At 40.8% G+C, this 16341-nt stretch overlaps 3 protein-coding genes across 3 annotated transcripts; 1 reads left to right on the forward strand and 2 right to left on the reverse strand.

Annotated features, from left to right (window-relative positions):
* Positions 1-6218: 6218 nt before the first annotated feature.
* On the reverse strand, positions 6219-7421 carry LOC131886629 (uncharacterized). Its single transcript, XM_059235018.1, has 3 exons — positions 7262-7421; positions 6939-7182; positions 6219-6448 (listed from the first exon to the last, which is right to left on the reverse strand). Exons 1-3 carry the CDS (start codon positions 7322-7324, stop codon positions 6234-6236), a joined length of 522 nt encoding a protein of 173 aa, XP_059091001.1. The 5' UTR covers positions 7325-7421; the 3' UTR covers positions 6219-6233.
* Positions 7422-8570: 1149 nt separating this feature from the next.
* LOC131887021 (uncharacterized) lies at positions 8571-10742 on the forward strand. Its single transcript, XM_059235506.1, has 2 exons — positions 8571-9221; positions 10533-10742. Exons 1-2 carry the CDS (start codon positions 9035-9037, stop codon positions 10700-10702), a joined length of 357 nt encoding a protein of 118 aa, XP_059091489.1. The 5' UTR covers positions 8571-9034; the 3' UTR covers positions 10703-10742.
* LOC131887022 (transcription elongation factor SPT4-A-like) lies at positions 10736-12064 on the reverse strand. Its single transcript, XM_059235507.1, has 3 exons — positions 11883-12064; positions 11038-11200; positions 10736-10958 (listed from the first exon to the last, which is right to left on the reverse strand). The coding sequence occupies exons 1-3, from the start codon at positions 11946-11948 to the stop codon at positions 10840-10842; spliced, it is 348 nt and encodes a 115-aa protein (XP_059091490.1). The 5' UTR covers positions 11949-12064; the 3' UTR covers positions 10736-10839.
* Between the last annotated feature and the right edge of the window lie 4277 nt (positions 12065-16341).

Genomic DNA, 16341 nt, shown 5'->3' on the forward strand with positions numbered 1-16341 from the left:
TGGGCGTCACAATTTATGAATGGATTGTGATATAACCGTTGAGATCATGACCAACCATCAATTGGGTTGAAGTTCTTACAAGAGCGGTCAATAAACTGTATTTTTCACATTCAGCCGTAGAGAGCTTCTACGGATAGACTTGATTTTGACAAACGTTCAATCGACGGCTCGCTAAAATAAAATAAAAGGCAGAACATTAAAGATTGACTAAACTCAGAGCATATTCTCACAGTATTTCTCACTCCGATTATGGCCAAGACTTCTTGGGCGTCTTTGACAGCTTCTGATTGTTCATTCAAGGTTTCTTGCAAGGAACTGACGTCAACCTCTAAATCGGCGACCTTGGCTTTGAGATCCTCATTTTCCATGACTAATTCCACACGTTGGTTTTTCAGTTCTTCATTTTCTTGCAAGGCCTCGTCCAAAGATTTTCGCCGTGATTCGGCCAAAGCCTTATAATCCACTGAAGCAAAGCATACACATGTATGTCATATATATGTACTACATCGTTGGTTATGCCGGCGATTTGAACGCATAATCAATCGAACTTTTTCCAGAGAAATATGCCATTGCTAATTCTAAACAATCAAGAAACTTCGAATCCCAAATCAATTGATGGCATCACTGCTTTTATCCAGTTGAGTAACGACATCAATTAGGATTGACAAGTATTTCGTAATAATGCCCGGCTAACCACTGACAATAGCTCTTTCATGTTGCATGCTTTTGTCTTGTCATGGGTACATTACGACCGGATTTAATTTATAATCAACAGGCAATAGAGCGCAAAATTTGTTAAGTTCTCATAGATGAGAGACCTTCTTGAACATTCTAAGCCCATGCTTTAATCCAAATAAGGCAGAAGACAGAAATGTCCCAATAAGGTTCATTTGGTGTTGGAATTGACCCTGATATCTGAGCGGGGCCAGGAACGATGGAAAATGGTGACAACAAAAGTGTCCAATCCAAGATAACGGCACACTCCAATTTGTACACTGTCTTCGTAAAGTTTCTCCTTCTTGTGATGAAGGAATGGATCGAGCATTATATTCTTATTTGTATTTTGTAAAGCTGTATTTATTATCTTACCTGTTCCACCTATTTATTTCACATTGAACTTGAGCCAAGAAAGTAGAATTGAGTAACATGACTGGCATTGATTTTCTTAATCACCTTGCTGTAGTTTTTTTTCAGAGGCTATTGGAACAGCTTCATTGGCTTTAACTTTTGGAAAACGCCACACAAAAATATTATTGCAATTAGATTAAAGATTGCCAACATCAATACTTTGTTCAATTTTTTGCTATTTTTTGAAGCAGGTTTTTCGCCTGCAGCTCAAATTGTTTGGTGCTGTAAAAAGTGGAAGCATACCTAAAATGAAATGGTACTCAGTTTGGCCAAGAAGAAATGAACTAAGGTATTGTGCCTCTCACTTAACATGTAAATAACACATTTGGTTGTTGCATAGGTTCGCCCTAATCTTTGTTTTGATGCAAACTTAATTTATCTACATTTTGAAAGCAAGGCACAAGCGGGGGTAACATTGCATGATTGCATATCAACCTGCTCTTGGCAAATGAGTTGCGGTCAAAGTGTACTAGTGATGGATTTCGAAACCGGGAAATCAAGCTATTTTGCGTTAAGAACCTCTGATAGTGCTCCCAATTTCTAGGTTTCGAAACCTAAAAGGCAGGGTGCTTTTGCCACTCATTCAAAGCGGTTTTGTTTTGCCTGTGTATCTATCCTCTTTCGCTCGTGATGGGAGCCCTAATCAAGGTCTTTGAAGCTAAACAGCTGACAGTCCGGTTCGAAACACATCACTACTGTTTACCACCAGAGAGCACACTCTGATCCGAAGGTCCCTAAAACTTCAAGTGATTTGTAGACCATCGGGAAAAAAAGGTAGAAAAAAAATAGCAAAAAGGCAACTACAAGGTGAAAAATTGGCAAAAAAAGGCAACTACAAGGTGAAAAAAATGGAAAAAACGGTAAAGCAAAATAGCAAAATCAGTCATAAAAAAGTGAAGAAACAGTAAATTTGTTATAAAAGGTAAAAAAGTATAGCTTGTTAAAGACGTACTCACAGGAGGATATTTTTTCTCATTTGTTGTAAAAATCGAAGTAATAAAACAAATGCATGTTTTTTGTAAAATAAACAAGACTTCAAAAAAAAAAATTTTTTTTCCCAAAAATCGACGTTTTTAGGTAATGTTTCCAAAATGTGGCTGACAGGTTAAAAGCCAAGATTTTAGGATTTTGACTACTTTTCTTAGGTCAGTGATTGGTAGGGCCGCCAAAACTTGCAGACAAAAAAGGTCTTCATTGACAACAAATTGGCATGAAAAACCAACCGAATTTGAACAAGAATTTGAATATAAGGCTTTCCAAAACATGGGCACCAAGACTTTTGCGGGAGCTGTAAGGGATATATATGCCTTCATATTTAAGCAACATGTAGATGAAAAGGAAAAGTATATCATAATATCTTCTAGACTGATCAGCATCTTGCACATCCTTAATATATCAATCTCAGTTTAGCAACAGAAAAACAATAATGTCGAGCGTAGCAAAGGTAAAGCAATTTTGTTCAGAAAATTAAGTTTTTTTAAGTTTCTCAAAAGTAAATTAAGTTAATTCTTCCCAAATTAAGTTCACTTCTCTCAGACAAAACTGAGTTCCAACAGTTGAAATAGAGTGTCCTTAAAAAATGGCAATGATGAAAGAGCTTTTTAAGAATGAATGGAATGCCTAAACAGATGGTTGGTACTATGTCTGATATCTATTTCATACCTACGTGCACTTTTTTGAAAAAAAGATTTGGAAAAAGAATCAAATAATAAAATCTCACACTTTCCACGAAATTGACAAGCGTTCTGGAAAATTATTCACAAATATTTATCATTTTTTAGCTGAAATGCTGTAATGCACAATGAATTGCAGAAAATTGTCATATATTGCTCTTAAACGTGCAATATCTGCAGATGCAATGAATTTACACAGAATATCTCGGATGCGCCATTTTTTTTTACAAAATGTGCAAACTTTACAAGATGCAAGCTTTGGCCGCCTTTAGTGATTAGCCTACCGTAGAGGGCTAGCCTTCTAGCCTACCTGAAATGAACTAGGTAATTGTTTCAACCTTTTTAGCCTAACACTGGCAGGGTATTGTATCAAATCACAAAGAATGTAATCAACGGAAAATTACTGTCACAATTGAAGGTCACCTCCTTATATAGAAGGACTGAAACGTTTCAGACATTCAAATGAAAATTCATGCTTGTGACCATTTGTTTACCCTTCAAGAATTTGCTCAAGACTTTTGCCAAAATTTAAACAATCGTTAATTGTGGTGACGTTTTTCCAAGCATTGGATTTGATTTGAGTTTTTTAAAAATAGTGGGACACTCAAAGGATTAGCTCAAACCCAAGTCAAATGTGAATCTTACCTATGATCTTACGGACCTCACTCAACCTTTTTTTCTTTGTAAACCAGGCTACTGGAATCTTGGCAAAGGACCTAAAAAGAATCTATTCTTGGGTTACTGAGAGTAAGATGGCCTGAACGGGAATGAAATTCCACTCAGCTACATACATGCTTCACCCATTTGGGCTCCAATGAGTTGAGCAAGTTTGCAAAAGGTCGAGCAAGTCAAAGATGTCACTAGAACATCCAGGATTGAAGAGAGAGCCCTCGTATTGGGAGAGACTAAAAAATCCCGACAAGTTTTGATATGAAAAGTGTTTATAAATTTTGAAACGGCATCATTATGAATATTAAAAGAAAAAGTTGTGATCGAAATGACCTACGAGCGTCAATTCATCGCAAAGAACCTGGGACTCAGCCGCCAAGTTGTCAATGATATTTTTAAATAGATTCAAAGCCTAAAAAGCAAGTGTGGATCCCAGCTATGATTAATGGTTTCAAAAGGCGAATTAAGACGAATCAATCAGGGTCACCATGGATGTGAAGGAAACAATGTCCGAAGGACCATAAAATACCTTGGCCTAATGTCGAGTGCTTGGAAGAAGATGCAGATCATCATTAATGCACTAATGCTTAAAGAGTTGCCCGATCCAAGTTCTTAATCATTGACATAAAGAGTGGGAAAGCTAGTCATCCTTTCCATTAATGAAAAATTGTCCAGGGTTGACGGCGTGCCTTACAGAAGGATAAACCACCATATTTCCAATAAGAGGGTGGGGGATGTACCTCACAATGTTAAGTTCTCTTTTTGAAACTAAAAATGCTACTTCAGTGATCGTCTGCCCCACCATCATCCATCCTAACGTTTGTGCAATTTGGGTCCTTGCAACCAAGCTGCCGCAGGCTTTTTTTGGCGCTGCAGGCGCCCCCAGGCCTTTGCAACCGAAAGGTTAGGTTAGGTTTCGTTAGGTCAGTTAGGTTAGGTCTAAAGTATTACAATGATATGTAAAAAAGTCACTCTGCACAAGTGTTAGGATGGATAACAGTTACAGTGATCGCCCTGGTCATCGTTGACAACTTTCTTTTGACATTTACAATGATGTCGGTTCATAATATTGAAAAAGGTTTGTACATCAAAGCATTGTCTGGATATAGAAATTAGCCCTGACTAAGCCTAATCTTAATAAGACGACAAATCATCATCAAAATATAATTCAAATTTTGCTAAATTAAATATGCCGCGTAGGTCATACTTGTAGCACACCAGCGACTTTTTGTGATCGGTTTTTTTCAATAAATTGTGCTAAGAAACTAAATGCAAACCTAAAAAGTGATGTTTTTAAGGTTAGTCACAAAAAACCTGTGAAACTGTGCTTTTCCTAATGCTCTTTTGTTGGAAATGATGATTGCAAAACTCTTATTGGGTTATCAACCATACAGCAAGAAACTTTCTGTTGAGCTCTTGATTACATGGCAAAAGTGTTCAGAAGTTTGCCCATACAGGATTTGAAAGGTCTCCAAAGAAGAGCTGTTGGGTTATTCATTGGCACCATGCTTTGGCAATATATTGTTCATCTATAATCCATTGATGAAGTCTGGCATCGTAAGGCAGGATGACATGTTAGTGCTCAAACGTAATACCGGGTCCCAAATCACGCGGAAAACCCTCCACTTTGAGTGCAGCAAAGTCTCCATCATTGTCAGTCAACATGTCAGAGAGTGACTAACACCAAGTCAAGCCAAGTGTTACATTAAATGACTGAATTCAAATGGGGCTTACGTATCGTAAACCCCAAATATTAGAAACTTGAAAGACACCTTACTGATGCTGGTTCGTTTGAAATTTTTCCAATATTATTTCTTACGCATGTTTTGATAAAATCTCAAACTTTCCCCTACCGCAGAATCGATCTGGTCACTCTCCTTCGAACTCCGATAGTAGTGTCGGCATATTTCTACTCTATTAATCTATAGTTTGCGTTTTTTTGACTTTTTATTCGAGATCTAGGGTATTTTTCTTGAGCCAAAAAAGTTCGACATGGCAAAATGCCGTGGAGTTTTAGATATCTGTATCTATGGCGGGTTGACAAATCCTTAATTCGAAAAGCGTTAGTCTTAGCTTGGAGACCCTAACTACATCTTTCAGGGCAGAAAAGTCTGTCTGAACGTCGTGTCAACTGCAGGTCATCAAAAAGCCGTAACCTTTTCTGTGGAACTCGCTCAGGATTAAGGCTGAGCACTAAGCTTGAGCACCAACATGTTAATCCTGCCTTTAGAGCGTGTTCTCGCGTTCGTACGTTTGTTTGTCTCCACCTAGGTGAAGCAGAGGGCGCTTCCTCCGCTCAGATAAAGATTATTATCTAGTTGAAGGTTCTAAAAAATTAATTTTAGTCTCAAGTGGGTATGGGAACAAGTTTTGACAATATATGATAGTTATGATCTCTCAACGAGTAGCAGGGCACCTCAACACAACACTGAAGCAAGTATGTTTAATTCACTTGAATGAATGCATTTCAATTCAAAAAGACGATTAGGTGTCTGAATAGTATTGAGCTGAATAATGGGCGTCACAATTTATGAATGGATTGTGAAATAACCGTTGAGATCATGACCAACCATCAATTGGGTTGAAGTTCTTACAAGAGCGGTCAATAAACTGTATTTTTTCACATTCAGCCGTAGAGAGCTTCTACGGATAGACTTGATTTTGACAAACGTTCAATCGACGGCTCGCTAAAATAAAATAAAAGGCAGAACATTAAAGATTGACTAAACTCAGAGCATATTCTCACAGTATTTCTCACTCCGATTATGGCCAAGACTTCTGGGCGTCTTTGACAGCTTCTGATTGTTCATTCAAGGTTTCTTGCAAGGAACTGACGTCAACCTCTAAATCGGCGACCTTGGCTTTGAGATCCTCATTTTCCATGACTAATTCCACACGTTGGTTTTTCAGTTCTTCATTTTCTTGCAAGGCCTCGTCCAAAGATTTTCGCCGTGATTCGGCCAAAGCCTTATAATCCACTGAAGCAAAGCATACACATGTATGTCATATATATGGTACTACATCGTTGGTTATGCCGGCGATTTGAACGCATAATCAATCGAACTTTTTCCAGAGAAATATGCCATTGCTAATTCTAAACAATCAAGAAACTTCGAATCCCAATCAATGATGGCATCACTGCTTTTTATCCAGTTGAGTAACGACATCAATTAGGATTGACAAGTATTTCGTAATAATGCCGCCGCTAACCACTGACAATAGCTCTTTCATGTTGCATGCTTTTGTCTTGTCATGGGTACATTACGACCGGATTTAATTTATAATCAACAGGCAATAGAGCGCAAATTTTTGTTAAGTTCTCATAGATGAGAGACCTTCTTGAACATTCTAGGCCCATGCTTTAATCAAATAAGGCAGAAAGACAGAAATGTCCCAATTTAGGGGTTGGAAACAGTAACTTCGCCCTAGATGAGATACATAACCTAGGCTAGAGTGAAAATACGTTACCCGAATACATGTGGGATTCAGCTTGAGCTTGCGGATCCGACTGCAGCAAACTCAAGTCCGTCTGGGTTTCCGCGCTCGACACGCCCCCCGAACCGCATTGGACGCCGACATGCCGACCCACGGACCCGGATACCTTTACCACAGGCTTCTTAGCGTCCTGAAACACCTTGAAAGGCGGGGCCTGATGCGTGGGCTTCAAAGCCACATTGGCGGGCAACACTCCCAAAGCCGCACGAGACGAACCCTAAGCCCCAAATCAGAACAGGCGTCAATAAGTTGATTTAAGGCAGCATAGACGGCGGAAAATGAGGATGATTGCTTACCTTTTTCGAACGGGGCTGCGTTTGAGCCGGAAGTTGAGGGTGGGATGAGGAGGCCGTGGACATGTTGAGCGAGCAGAGGGGAGCAAGGCAGCTCAAAGTCTACGACGAACGGATCAAGGACAGACAGAACGCGTGTTTCCGGCCTTCTTTGTAACGAAGTTTGACATCCTACTACTTCAGGCTGGCCAAAATGGACGGGAGTTTGGGGTCAAACTGGAGTTGGGCTTTTGGGTCAGACCAGCACTAGAAGTATGATGACGTCACGGCTAATACAGTTGTAGGGGAGGTCAAGAATAGAGCAAAAGGAACGTAGAACTGATTTCTACCATGTTGATTTGAAGTTTCTTGAAAGAAGAAAACGGTTCCTTCCAGGATAAACAACCGGAATCGTATTCAATCCTTTAACAGGAAAAACTCGTAGACAAGAACAATGATTCCTCTCAAGAAAATGCTCTACCATCATTAATAACATAGTTATGGCAAAATGAAAACGGGGCCTCTAGAGCAACCAAATCAAGTGCTTGGTACTTGATTTTAATGTTCTGCCGGTTTTGAATTCCTCCATGAAAACTCCTGGCCTATTTTCAAGTGGTATCATTCCAAGGCGTCATCTCTTACGCCTGGCATAAATATTATTAGTCCTAACAAAAATGGTTCAAGAAGTCGTTGACTAGAAAGCACCAAACACCACCGCCATGACACTTTTTTTCGGTCGAGTCGGTCGAGTCTGCGATTTCACGCACAAGGTTGGTTTGAAAAACGGTGTCGATTTATGCTCCTGGGCAAGCCTGTTTTTAAAGGGCTGAAGCTAAGACTATATGGCCGAGGCCACCCAGATAAACGTTATTCTCCACCGATTAGTTGGCGGTGCTCATTTTTAAATTTGTGGACAAACTGCTAGAAAGGTTAAGATAGGGAATTTAAGGCTATTAATATCGTGTTAGGTTAGGTTGGGTTAGGTTATGTATGGTTAGTTAGGTTTGATAAGTTTAGGGCAAGTTTAAAAAAAAGTAGCACCGCCAACCAATCGGTGGAGAATAACGTTTACCGGCTGTATTCTGTATGCTGGATGGGCTCTTGTCTAAACTTCTGTTCAAACCCATGACGTCATGATCTTCAGAAAAGCCTGCTTTTAGCGGTAAAAGGTCATAAGAAAAAAGGTACGGTGGCCAAGGCGAAAAATAGACAGGCTTAGCCTAGATTTATGAGTTATTCATCCTCCCCCATGGTTTGATTTGATTTGATTTGAATGTATTTATAAGTACAAGTACTTTTAAGCTCAAGAAAACTTGTATCAAAACTCAAGCTCATTTCCTTTCCTTTGAACATGATCATGAGAAAATCTTTAGAGTAGTGTCAAAAGGCATGTTAAGAAGTAAATAAACCATCATCAACTCACTCAGTCCTCCGATATCCAGGATTAGCTTGAGCTGGCCCGTGCCATGTGGAAACGGGCCCTACCTTTAGGCTTACTGGGTACGGGCGGTGTCTGGTACGGCGGATGTCTGGCCCAGCTCATCCATCACGTCAATCAAAGCAAAGCCCGCACCATGGCCCAGCTCCAAACCGTGCCGGATTCCGCCCCTCAGCTCCATCCCGCTCAAGCCGCCGAGCTGTGTCGGCAACGCAGTCCGCTCATCCATGCCTTAATGGAATTATATCAACCCCGGAAAGACACGCCCTGAGCAGGCCTGACTGGCAGGACTTCTTCCATTCAGACGTGACCTTGAAGACCATGGCGTGGCTGGTCGGGGTTGGGCGGCTTTGGACCGGATGCGACCGCACAATGGTGGTTGGTTTAGTCGGAGTTTCGATACTCGCTTTATTCATGTGTCGCATGGGGTGGGTGATGACCCGCAGCAGGTGGAACTCATAGTGCGGCATATGTACGTGTTCCGCCAGTCTCGAGCTTATTTCACGTTGTGGAACAAGATTGTGCTCCGATTGGCTGGACCACCGGGTAGGGCCTTCTTCTCACCTGTGGGGCCGTGAATCGGGTCCAAGTGGGGGGACACCACTTGGATGTAATGCGGGGGGGGGGGTCAATTCATTTGGGAAGGGGGGGGGAAGGGGTTGTCGAACGAATCGAGGCTCTGGCGGTGTTAGCCATCCATCGTTGACCTGAAGAGTGAAGTCACTAGCCATGCCCAAACCGGCCCGGTTTTGAGCGACTTCAGTCTAGTGCCTGGTCCAGAAGCTTAGATCGCACATTTTGAAAAAAGTGGGGTCTAAACGTTTCAAGGTTCCCTTTGACCCTTTGAAGCAGACCGAAAAATAAGCACATTATGAAAGGCTTGTGAACGACCGGGCTCGAGAAGCCTTTCAAGCTGTAGCCACACCCACAAACCAAGAATCTATCTGTCCCGGACTAAGAGATTGTTTATCGGAAGTTTGTACGGACGATATAACGGCTGGCAGACCGTAGTACCCAAAGTACGCACAAAACAATGCAATTTTAGAGCACATCAAATTATTCCTGTAAACGAATTTGTGTGTCAATCCTGTGGGTAGCCAATATGACGGGCAGTCTAATGCGTGTCTTCGATCCAAATTCCTCAGTGGCCATTACATGCACATAACACCGCATGGCAGATTTGGCTGGAATTTCAAATGAAAATATTTTACGAGGTGATGCTTTTTGTCTAGTGCTTGCTTGCCCTTGGATTTACATACCTTTTAATGTATGTGTGTTTTCCATGAATTTAGATTGCAATTTAAAGTACTGAATGACTATCTGTCGTCACACCAACAGCATATCGCAATACTTGAGATGTCTGTAAGATTTTAAAAGTTTTCATTTGGACAAAAGCACGCCTAAATTTTGTTTTGTTTACCACTTTGGGACCGTGGCCAGTCAGATAAAGAAGGTCGTCCGGACAAGTGAACGATGTCAATCTGTCCGACAATTTGTGGCCAACTCACAAAATGTGTTCACAAACACTACCTCAAGTGGTTAGGGGAAGTGACGCTTCTCTCCCAAAGAGCTCTAGTCGTCACTAAAAAAATTGGAATCTTTGGAAAGGATCTTTAGTCGCTATAATACTTGTTTAAGGAGGGTGGCAGAAACATCCAAGCTTCTCTTCATCGGGTTTTTGACATATTCTTCTAGTCGGATAGGGCGGTGCCCCCGTTCTTGGTCGGCTTCGGATGAATGTTTGGAAGGTCAATTTTTGAATTTTTAATCTAAATGAATGTTTGGAAGGCCAAATTTGGAATTTTTAATCCATAGTACGAATATTAGAAAAGAAGTTAACCACACTTATGTTTTCAGGCGAGGAGAAGATCGTGGGAATCCAAGAGCATTGGTTTGGGGTACCGTTATCCGAAAGTCCCTTCCAGACCGGTTTTCGTCGAATCAACGGCTGGTTCTCAGCCTTGATCGGGTGTGGTGTGGATCGATTTTTATATATCAAATACATGTTGTCTTGGGATGCCCGGTAGCCAAAGTTATGGAGTTAAATGAATTGAGGGTACTAACTTGCACCTAATGGATTTATTCGTAATACATTGGCCGCCACCACTTAGGCATTGAGCGAAAAGCGCCGGAATTGGAATTCAAACACAAAGAAAGTGAAGCGTTATCGTTTACTGGTATCCCGACTCCGGTGGTTGATATTACTGGCCCGCATATCCCGAACCACGGCTTGGGGCAGTCGTCCTGACACGGAAATGGCATACACACCCGTCTTGAATCGGTCTGAAAGCCATGAATGATACTCCATTTTAGTCGAACCCAACAGTCGTGACAGATTCAAACAATCCCCAGTGAAACTTACTGATGCGCTGCCATTTGCCCACCCAGGAATCTTCGGGCTTGCACATGCCCACCATGCCCTCAAAGTTGGTGCTGGTACAGTCGTAGATGTTATCACGGTTGTGCCGCAAGCCCAAGAACGTGTCGCAATTATCACAACCATCGCTTTCGAATTGCTCGAAGGTCTGAAAGAGATGATTGGCAGTCGCTCAATTGAAGCCCATAAGATAACTTCATGGACAGAGAGAGTCGGCTCAACTCTCTATTTTCATTTCATGCTCAAAAACCGGTCTGAGCCTAAGAAGGGTATGGAGGATTTAGAATGTGGGTGGGGGCACAAAATATATCTCGCGATATTTCGGCGACAATGGAAAATGTCAGCCCAAATCTAGAGTTGAGAGCAACCTCTACGCCAAGTCCGATTGAACCGGCTTTCTATTAGGAGTAGAAACATGTAACCGTTGTCCATCCCCAGATTTGTGCAGAGTGATGGTTTTCGAAATCATTCAAACACTTAAAACCTAACCTGACCTAACCAATCCTAACTTTTCGGTTGCCAGGGCCTGGGGGCGCCTAAGCCTGCTCGCTGGCTGTCAGGACCCAGATGGCACAAATGTTGGGATGGATAATGAGTATGACAATGCTACACGGACGTTTTCCGCTTCAAAGGGAATGATAAATACTTGGAGGCCATCTTTCAAGTGAAATCCATCGATTTCGTTGGCTCGAGTCAAGGTTCGTGCTAAATCACGGCTCGAAATAGAGATGAGGGTTGACTGAATGAGGGAGATTGATGAACTAAAAACTTCCATAATCCAGACATGGCTGGACGGATGAATGGATCCATTCCAATGTGGCAATTAATACCTTGATGAGTGAGCACGATAAGCAGGCCCGGATTTGCCGGAGATCTTTGGGGATGGCGTCGGTCATGGTCAGTGAGAAATCTTCAATCCTCACGAGGAAAATTCGAGCACTTTATTGGGAAGATCCAACTCGATTCGTTTGATGCACTTGTTGTTGTTGATTGGATGGACGGACCTGGAAATCTGGATGGCTCACTCAGTGTGGCCAACATTCATAATGATAGGTGAGTACAGAACCGGTACAGAATCTGGCGCCACCGGAGGACAAGTCGCGGTCCATCTGATGCCGAACGTTGAAATTCAGATGTGAAGGGGATATGGGATCCCGACAGTTGGAATTCATTCCGAAACGCATACGTAGACGGTTGATCACACCGCCACAGAGGTACTGCTACCCCTTTTGAATTCTTCCGAAATTTTATCTTTTTTAGACCATTTCTGATTGGTGGTCATGTAATTAATCAAAAGGAAAGCGCGTGGCAGTCTGTGAGAGTTTTGAGCAATGCATGGCTTCAGCCCTGCCAATCTTTTCAATCCTATAGAGGTCACGCTGAAAAGTGACCGTCTACAGCTGACCAATGGTTGTGCACTTGGAAGACTCCAGCTTCCAGGTGAGTGACGTCACTAGATATAATACGGCAGGGGTCAACAGGTGAGGATAGCCCAAGGTCCTAAATTGTAGATATGGGTAGGGACCCTGGATGCAGAGACCCGCAAGGTTGAGTATACGTCATCAAATTCGAGCAATCTGATTGGTTGCCAATTGCCACCGAACATGGGCTTTGTCTGGAAACTTTCTCAACAGGGAGTCAGTCACTTCCAAAAAGACCTAACATGTTTCAATTGCATAAAAAGGCAAAGCTTTGAATGATTCATGACAAATTTGATTCTCTTTGGGTTCAACCAACATATTCTACAGCATTAAAGTGTCTTTTGCCATTAGAATTTCATCAGAAAGCTATTTCTCAATAAAATGTAGCTGTCACGCTGATTTCTGTCAATTTGGACTAAAGCACTTCAAAAAAGAAAATACAATCATATTCAACAAATGAAATTGTAAGGTATATGGGACTTGTTTCTTGAGAGACTCTGGAAATTCACATGCCATAATGTTAATTTGAATAATCTAATGAAATATGTTTGCAATCTAATCTTGTAAAAAATGGGTTCAGAAAGTATTCAGAAAGTAACAATGCTATTTTTGATAATCTAAAATACCATATCCATGAATTAGCTTGTCTTGAAGTAAAATTTTGCAATGTCCTTGAAAGAAATCTTCTATGGTGCTTGTCATGACAGTATTCTTTCTATACAGCGCATCAATTCGAAATCTTTTTGAAAACTTTTTAGTTCATCTGAGCGCTTACTTTTCGAAGTGGAGCCACTTGTCAAACCTCGCGGGTCTCTGACCAGGGTCTCTAGGTCAGAGGGGTGAGCCTTCCCCAGCCAGGCAAGCAAGCCATCATATCGTCCACTTCCAAATTTTGTTAGGCCAATTCATGTTCGGTATCAGTTTGGTTCTCTGTCAGTGGGCGTGGTAAGCGTTGAAAAGTTGTTGACTTTGGCGAAAGATTGGGGAGGAGATTGGAACCAGGTACCTCTCACTCTAGTAGACTAATTTGCGAGAAAATAACAATTACAACCTAAGGCCAGAGTGCATGACTAGTCATCCCTACCAATGGCACTAGATGGTTCTTCTCATGGATTTTTTATTTATGTTTGCTGATATGCTTTCATTGTGCTCGTTTTATGCTCCACAAGATTCCATCTCACAAAAGCCTTCTAATGGCGAGCGCAATCCGCCGTGTTTACCTTTTCCCATTCGCAGCTGACCAAGGAACACGTTATCCAAAAGGCTTGGAGTGCTTGGAGTGCATCGAGCAGTGCTTGTTTTCATAAGGGACATTATGTATAGGACTTATTTGGAAACTGACATTGTGACGAAATTATACATGCAACTAGTTTCTTTACTAGGCCAAATGGGTGGTAGGGTGAAAAACCAAGATGTTAGTCACTTCCTTCTTTAAAGTTTCGTTTCAAATCATACTGTTTAGGCACTTTTATAACATAGATAAATTCAAATCTGCATCGTTTGATCAAAAATTAGAAGTGCTGGGTCAAAGAAGTAGATGTCAGGCACTTGGCCAATGCCAACCTACCCATCCCTCAGAGTGGCGTTATCCTCTCTTGACTATCCATGGAGCACTCCATAGACTATCTCACCGCTCTCGCTCTCTTCGCTCAATCCCGGACTTCTAGAGATGTGGACTGCGAACGGAAGCCAAAATTTTGTATCTCCTAAACTGTTCATCTTATTTCAAATAAGCACTTCATATAACCACAAGCTCTTGTTGAATAGATAAATTTGGCCAAATTTGAACCCAAACCTATGGTTAGGGAACTCAGGAAACATGGTGAAAGCTATGAAAATGACTAATAGAATTTGAATTAGGTAATTTCAAGGGAATGAAATTCAAGGATAAATGTGATCCAGTACCCTGATTTGCGCATTTTTGGGAGGGAGAATTAAAACAAACATCACAGTCAATTTGCACCATTTGCCTATGAAATTTTCATTTTTAATTTTGAGTGAATTGTGTAACAAATCCTAACAAAATGAACAAGTTTGAAATTTTTTGATCAACCCACTTTCAAATTTGCTTAATACCACAATGATATTTGCTGACAAGGAGGTAAAATGAAATAAATGTCAAATTCTAATGCATGCACAATGCGGTTTGGCTAAGCATGCTGTCTTTGATTTTACTCCATGGAACAACGTCATTTGTTCATGAATGCGTTCACTTGACAAGCCCTATAAGCTTTTGACAACATAAAATTGAAACAATTCACTTTACAAGTAAATAATATGAAAATGACCTTCTTTTAATTGAAGAGATCTACATTTCTTATTTTATTATTTCAATTTGAAAAGTGGCCCAGGGTGGCTATGACCAAGAAAAATTTGGTCTGACAACCTGATTTTGAAAAACATGCCTTTTTCCTCAAAGTAGAAGCATTTAACAAGTAAACTGGTTTTAACTTTGAATTAAGTAAAAAGCACTTTTGTGTTTGAAATGATTTGCTATCCTCCTTGTCATCATCTATTTGTTTCATAGACTCACATTTGTAATAATATGACAAAAGATTTCAATAATTTACTTGTCGTTCTTGAATATAAGGAGGGCAATCATGTTCCTAAGTTATTAATGCATTTTCTTGTAATTCAGTTTTAAAGTCAAGGCAAGTTTAGGATCTCAATCTACATGTGCAAATGGTAATCTGAATTGTTCAAAAGTAACTAACTTAAAATTATTATAATTTCAGTGTGTCAGATAGTCATTTAATTTGGTGCTCAAATGATACCTTGTAGCATAGAGCGATTAAAGCAAGTTAGACGTTTGCAAGTTAAGAACTTAAAGCACACAGCGGTGAGCAGCAGTCGGCCAGCTCTGTTATGCAGAAAAAGGAGTGTGACGTCCAGGGTACATTTTGAAGAGAGAGTGAGACTGAGTGCGAGAACATTTTGAAAAATAAAATCAATAAAATCATGCAAAAATCTTAAAATAAAGTCACATTAAGTCTGTTAATATTGGTGCCGCGAGGTCCAGACAGACCCTAAGCACCAGGTGCTAGTTTGACAGTTCCTAAGGCAACAGCAAGAGGAGCTGGTTCCAGGAACACTAAACTGATGACAACGTCAAGCTCAATAAGTTGTACCCAATTGCTAAAAGAGACACAATACATGACGCATTTTGCAAAGGCCCCAATAAGTGTACATATGACTTTTCTTGGTTGTAACAAAATATTTTTCAATGACATCCAATGGGGTCTCGCTGTGTAAGACTTCAGTGACTCGACCATGAAGGGTGATGGTAAATTCAGCAACATCTCCTGGGACTCCAAGGAAGTACAAAATGTACCAGAAATTCCAATGGCTTTGACATTGCACCTGCTTGGTGTACATGTACTTGGATTTAAACTTCGTCCCTATACAATAAGGCCCTTCATTTCTCTTATTATCATTTAAATAGTACTGTAGATTACATTCTGACCTGCAGTGGTCAGAAAAAAAACGTGAAAAAACAGACCTAAATATAGAAAAATTATATTCATATTAAAAAATCCACAATCAAAGGGAAAAAAGGTTCCGATCAACTTCATTTTCCCTAATAACAAACAAACGTGCCTGCGAAAGCCAGTGATGCATAATCGCCGTTTCAAACTAGTTTTAACGAAGCTCACTATTCCTCAAATTGCCATGTGAAAGAAGGGTCAGCTTCACAAAAACGTGTTTGAAGCCCCAAACTTGCATCACTGACACTGGTAGCAGCAAACAAACGAACCTGCCAGAGCTTGCCTAGACGTCCCCATAGACACCTCAGGAAGTAAACAAACCGAAAGAGGGGGGTGAAGGGTAACGTCATAGCGGATAGATTCCTGCAGCACCATATCCTTCA

Source organism: Tigriopus californicus, chromosome 9 (assembly GCF_007210705.1).
Source record: "Tigriopus californicus strain San Diego chromosome 9, Tcal_SD_v2.1, whole genome shotgun sequence".
Classification (NCBI taxonomy): Eukaryota; Metazoa; Arthropoda; class Copepoda; order Harpacticoida; family Harpacticidae; genus Tigriopus; species Tigriopus californicus.